Source organism: Cynoglossus semilaevis, chromosome 6 (genome assembly GCF_000523025.1).
Source record: "Cynoglossus semilaevis isolate Cse_v1.0 chromosome 6, Cse_v1.0, whole genome shotgun sequence".
Classification (NCBI taxonomy): domain Eukaryota; kingdom Metazoa; phylum Chordata; class Actinopteri; order Pleuronectiformes; family Cynoglossidae; genus Cynoglossus; species Cynoglossus semilaevis.
In genome coordinates this window covers 12,315,354-12,321,594 of record NC_024312.1, presented here as the reverse complement: position 1 = coordinate 12,321,594, position 6,241 = coordinate 12,315,354, and the positions used below count along the sequence as shown (strand labels likewise).

The following is a 6,241-nucleotide window of genomic DNA, read 5'->3' as shown; positions in this document are numbered from 1 at the left end:
CTCGGTGCAGGCAACTGACGGTACTGTAGGTGTTTGTTGTTTCCCAGCATCAGGCTCATACCAATCGGTTTAGATGCAAATCTCTGCTGCTGGGATTTTTTCCAGCCACAGTAATGATTCTAACAGGGCTGTGTGACAGGTTTAGTGAGGAATATTAAAGGTCAGCTGAGTGAACGAAAAGCCTTAAGTTTTAAGACGTGACGAATTGTTTTCCTCATGTGTTAATGTTTTATTCCCCTTTTAGAATAATCCCACCATGTGACCCAACGGCTGACGACAGTCTCTACCACATATCCATCACTGCCATATCTGTGAGTTCAATCAACATGGGATAAAAATGTTTAAATCATTAATGGTCAGTTTGTTTAACAAGAGGACGTCAAAGGGTTTTTAGAAAAATTCAGTGATTATTTAGTAATTATTTTTCTTCTCTCTTTTTCCATTCATGCCAGTGTGATGTTGCTTGTCACTGTGACCGTTCACACTGATGTCTGTTTGAAGGTAGCAGGTCTAAAACATCTGGACATTCTTTCTAGCAGTTCTCTCCTCAGTCTGCCACAGGCCGTGACGGGTCATTGACCTCTCACTGGTCAGCGATCCTGACTAATGATTTCTTATTTAGCCCACATCCATGGGGTGCACTAATGAGACACTGAAGTTTGGCCTCTAATGGCAGCAACTCTTCTGATTATTAGTCAGCAGCAGGATGATGGGTGGGGGGGGGAGGCGAGGGGTCTCCAGCTGCCCACTGTGATGCAGGTCATGCTAAGTGTGGCTTTGTGTTCTAGCTGGTCATCATGCTCATCCTCGCCATCCTCGCCAGACGGACGAAGGTGGACAACAGAAAGAAAGGACTTCCAGGTTTACTCAGGTCAGACTCTGAACACGGTGACTCAGACTGTGGCAGTGAAAGTTGATCGGTGTTACACCTTATGATTACAACACACAGTAGGTCTGACAGTGGGATCACCTCAGATGTTCTCACCAACGTTTCCAGCTTTGATTTTTGAGACTGTAAATCTAATACTACCGAATAGGTGGAGATGATAAAAAAATGTCTGTTTCCTGAGGCCGCTCACATCTGTGCTCTAAATACCTGCTCCTTGATTTCACAGTCCGGTCAACTTCCTGGATCACACACAGCACAAGGGCCTGGCAGTGGCTGTGTTTGGAGTGCTCCTGTGCAAACTGTGGGGCCTGATCATCTCACCGCAGCCTCTCCCTTTCACAGCAGACTCCGGGAACAAACGTGAGGAGTTCATCTAAGTTCACCCTCACAGCCGTCTGTGGGATTGTCCTTGTGTATTATATTTTATTTATATTCTGAAAATTACCTAAGAGATCTGTGCAGGATAAATTGGCTTCTGTGCAGAGCTGTGTCTGTTTGTGTATTTGAATTCTCACACTCGATGTCTTTGCAGAAAACTGGGTGATTCTGGGAGTCTTCTATTACCCCGCACTCTACTACCCTCTCCTGGCATGTGGCACCTTGCATAATAAAGTTGGCTATGTACTTGGCAGTCTTTTGTCATGGACACACTTTGGTGTTCTGGTCTGGCAGAAAATAGACTGTCCCAAAAACCCTCTGGTAAGAAAATAAAATGTATATATATATATATATTTCTCCACCTTTTCCAAGACGAACTCTTCACTGCCGAATCAATTATCTATTTTAAAAGAATTATTTCCCAGACAGCGTCTAATTGTTTCAGCATGGAAACGCACCGATTACCTAATAAAGACGCTCAGTTGTACTCTATGGGCGAGGAATGTGGTTTGAAAAGGTGAAAATCCGACAGTTCAGCTGCTGAAGTGAACGCATCGTCGGGGGTTTGAAACCTCTTTCAGTCCCTGATTCCGTTGTTTGGCGTTTTCATGCAAGTCACAATCATTGGTTCCACCGTCCGTCGGTCTTAATTAAGAGGCATTTTCACTGCTAAGCATTTAAGCGAGGCGTTACAGCACATTTCTCATGGTTGTCTTGCTGTAATTGTGCTGAAAAATGTCTTTAGATTTCACTAGACAATATAAACTAATCTGAGTTAGATAAGGTTTTTTTTTAGCAAATTTGTGGCGAAGAAAGAAGCTTTAGTCGATTGTTATCGTCGAAATAATTCACACTTTCTGTATACAGTTTGGATATTTAATGTTGTTTTTCTTTTCTCCTTCTGCAGATACACAAATACTACTCTCTTTTCTCCAGCCTGCCACAGATAGCTTGCTTAGCATTCCTCAGTTTCCAGTATCCACTTCTGCTCTTTAAAGGCTTAAAGGGAAGTGAAGAAAACAACACAACAGAAGTGAGTTTTGTTTTCACTCCTGCCTCAGCCTAGAGGCAAAGACATTTTCTGTTTTCACAATACAACAAAGTGTGGATGGTGTCGCAAGTGACTGACAGACAGTTTCTTTATGAAGTTCAGCACAAACTGTTCAGAAGGAAATCAACTTAAATATTTAAGGAATAAAAATCCCCCCAGTGTTGTTGCTGTGGCCTTAAAAATAAAGGTTTGTTTTAGTTCTGAAATTATAAATTAATTAATTAATTTCCTCTCTAGATTATGTAAGTATGTCGCACATTTTTCTCTGAATCCGTGCATGTGAAAACTGTTGGTCAGATGCCATCGAACTAAGGTCCTTACGAGGCTGCTGTAGTCTCAGCTGAGGGAGGAGATAAGTCCACTGCAGCTCACCACAGTGGCATAATCATGTTAAGTGGATTTGACGTAACTGGATTACGTTATGTTCATGATAAGATTATGAAAAGGAGCAGACAATGACGTTTCTTATGTACTAATCTCAGTGGGGGGGATGGGGGGGGGTGATGGACGGACGCTGGGCTGAAACCTAATTGCCTCGGGCTCTTATTTTCATGCGGAAAGTTACGGAATATAGTTTAGTGTAAACAGTGTAAATATAAACATATGCATCTGTTAATGAGCTGATGTGGTTTCTGTTTTTCCAGGATCTGAACAGCAGCTATTATAAAGATTACGTGAGGAAACTGCTGAAAAAGAGGTCAACCATGAGGTGAATAACAGCACCGTGTTGTGACACACTGACACAGCAGATGTACGACTGTACACACGTTACACACGTTTCACTTCACGTTTCCTATTAGATTGACACACCAGTCTTATCTTAGTTGCTTAGGAGGAGAAATGTTTTTATTAAGGATGTCTTTGGTACAAAAACGTTTGGAGACCGCAGCTGTAGACAACAGGTTGTAACGAATGAAACCAAGAAATGATCCGGAACCTGATTCTTGAGTCCTGTTTGACTAAAGAACCAGAAGAAAATGTTTGATTTGTATTGTCTAAGTCCAAGCTGTTACAATTTTTGTTTTTTACTTCTAACCTCAGCACAACAAGCACTGAAAAGCCCAAGCTCCCTCAGAGGATGGCTGATGCTGTGAAGTCATACATTTATACTCCAGAAGAAGGTAAACATGTGGCCGCCTGGGTTTTTTTTTCTTTGTCCTTCTCACGACCTCGGCTGAACTGACTATTTAGTCATCACTTTTTCTTTGTATTTTTTACAACAGCCTTCCGTTTCCCCCTGAAGTTGGCCATATCTGCTGTGGTGTCCGTCATTGCACTTTATCAGGTGACTGTCCAAGTAGAGGTTGTACTGCATGGATTACAGTGTGTTAGACTAAGGTGAAATGTATGAAGGCGTGAGGTAAAATGAAAGCACACACTGTCCAAGTAAGACTCAGTATAGAATCCTCTCTCAGTTGTTGCCTCCAGTTATTATTGTCCCTTCACCTCCTCTCAGGTGTGTCTCCTCCTGATGGCAGCAGTCCTGCCTTCCCTGCAGATCGCCCGTATGGGAGTGGATGAAGACGTCGCGAACCTTTTGGCAAGCTTCAAGATAATGCTGTCTCCAGACAAAAAGGAAGTGGTCCGGATTGTGGTTTACTACATGTGGTGTGTAGAAGGTGGGTCAACATGAGTGTTTAGTTCAGGTGGAAGGGTCAGAGTCAGATCTCAATATCTGCACACTGGGCCTTTGAATTAGGGCGTGGCAGTTTAACCAAAAAATAACATCAGGACGTGCGCATTTCAAAATGATGGATGTCTCAAAAAAAAAAAATTACACAAAGATTACTCAAAAAATGCTGAGACAGATGTCCCTCTACATCTCCAATTATTTCTAAACACTTTTGCAGGTTGTGTTTTCATATGGAACTCTCTTTTTTAAAATAATTTCCCAGAGAACATCTTCAGCACCAAGTCACTTTTTAAGGTGTCTTTGTGGTATTAATTTTAAAAAATGAAATTCAAACTGCAGCCAGTACATTTCCTTATTTCTTCCTCAATCACGCTGTCATTAACCTAACGACCTCTACGTTGTGTCTGTGTTTTGCTTGCAGTGTGTTTTATATCCGCACTGACACTGTGCGCAATGGTCAACCTGGTTTTGCTCATGCGCTCCATGGTTCTTCACCGGTAGGTTAATAAACACATTTATTTTAGATGAATAGTTTTTCCTCTTTTTTCTATTTTGCACAGACTGTGAATGTGCTCTCTCTCCCATTTCCTTTATTATCATGTAACCGCTCACACAGGACTTATTATAGCATAATGGGGTCCTAATCGTCCTAACAGACAGAATAGCATTCACTTTGCGTTAACAGCTGCTGGAAATGAAAATGGCTATTAGGATAAGGCATGAAATGCTAACCCCATTTCCATGAATTGTCTGGTATTAACATCAACTGAGGATTGTATTGAATTTTGCTGAATTGTCTCTTTAATTAACTGACTGACTCTTGCATTTAGTGACAAATGAGTTTGTGTTTTTCATAGGTTTGGAGTTGATTGGTTTTTTTTATATGTATATCTCGTAGGTCAAACCTGAAGGGTTTGTACAGAGGAGACATCTACAACGTGTACAACTGTCAGAGACGTATCAGAGCCTCCCGGCCAGCACTGGTCTGTTGGATGGGATACACCAGCTTTACAGCTGCGCACATCTGCATCGGTACAGTCACATCTCCGGGTTTCTGTTGTTTAGTTCTTTTGTTTTGTTTTCCATAAATCAATACTTAATTTGGGAAAAAAGTTGGACAGTCCGGTTCGAGTCGGTCCACTCAAACAGGATGTCCACTGCTGTCCCACTCTAGTCCATATTTTATTTATTGAAGGTTAGAATTCCCACTGAAGGGGAAGTGAAATCACTGACTTTGAAAAATACTTTTGAAAATGGAAAGTTACGTAACCACAGAGTGGCTACTTCCACATCCAGTGGAGCTTTTGGTTTTTAACTCCCAGGCTTCTATTTGGTAAATCATGATTTTCAATGACATAGCAATACATAGATATATCTATATATGGTATACATATATAGATAGATAGATAGATAGCTCTGTATATATATATGTACATATATATAGTATACTGTATACATACATACATACATACCTACAGTGACTCTTTCATTACAGGTGTGATGGTGCAGTTCCTGGTGTTCTTCCTCTGTCTTCTGGTCGCTGTCTTCCTTATCATTGTCCCTATCCTGCATGGACAACATCTGATTCTCTTTCAGATCCTGTTGAACATGTGGTGGGTTTTTTTCTCCCTCATTATTCTCTTACATGTGTAACATTTGTTCAGATTGCATTTTAAACTAATTTTATACATTTATAAAAATACTCAAAGCCACATACCTACACCACCGGTTGGTCCTATTGAGTTGGCAGGTTCTCTCCATGGGTGGAAGGGTTCATTCCAGAAACTGGTTTCCTCCCATTGTCCGAAAACTACATTGACCAGTGAATAAATGTTTGACTGGCATTTAATCCTGTGCGTAAATAAATATCAGCACACTTCCATTCACCCTTATATATAGCATTTATAAGCAGATCTCAAAATTAGCCTGGAAAACTAGCCAAAAGTAGAAAGTAGTAAAGTAGTTAAAAGTGATAAATACTTGGCTAAAGGGAATCAAAATATAACATTGGTGTATTTGTCAAACATATATAGATTCATATATTATGAATATATAAAATATATAAAGTCATATATTATTGACTTTTTTTACATGTCTTCCAGGCCTTTCTGTCTGATGATCTTCTTGGCTGTGTTGGTTCAACACGTCACTGCAAGGTTCTGCTTCATCAAGAAAACAGCAGGCACCCGAGACTTGAACAACAGGTCATTGCACAGACTCTGTGCTCTTCAACATGTCATTAGTGTTTCTTCAACAAGTCTGTGTGTGCTGTATCCCTAAAGCACTCATC

At 40.7% G+C, this 6,241-nt stretch overlaps 1 protein-coding gene across 1 annotated transcript in view; it reads left to right on the top strand.

Annotated features, from left to right (window-relative positions):
* The window catches only part of stra6 (signaling receptor and transporter of retinol STRA6), a 15,468-nt gene that overhangs the window by 4,546 nt on the left and 4,681 nt on the right, over positions 1-6,241 (top strand). Inside the window, exons 3-16 of the mRNA XM_008312074.3 lie at positions 245-311; positions 789-871; positions 1,116-1,249; positions 1,422-1,588; positions 2,175-2,300; positions 2,963-3,027; positions 3,360-3,439; positions 3,542-3,603; positions 3,775-3,937; positions 4,373-4,448; positions 4,850-4,983; positions 5,447-5,564; positions 6,054-6,172; positions 6,234-6,241. The exon at positions 6,234-6,241 is cut by the window's right edge and continues 163 nt beyond it. Of these exons, the coding sequence (XP_008310296.1) occupies positions 245-311; positions 789-871; positions 1,116-1,249; positions 1,422-1,588; positions 2,175-2,300; positions 2,963-3,027; positions 3,360-3,439; positions 3,542-3,603; positions 3,775-3,937; positions 4,373-4,448; positions 4,850-4,983; positions 5,447-5,564; positions 6,054-6,172; positions 6,234-6,241 (1,402 nt within the window). The remainder of the gene's footprint in view (positions 1-244; positions 312-788; positions 872-1,115; positions 1,250-1,421; positions 1,589-2,174; positions 2,301-2,962; positions 3,028-3,359; positions 3,440-3,541; positions 3,604-3,774; positions 3,938-4,372; positions 4,449-4,849; positions 4,984-5,446; positions 5,565-6,053; positions 6,173-6,233) is intronic.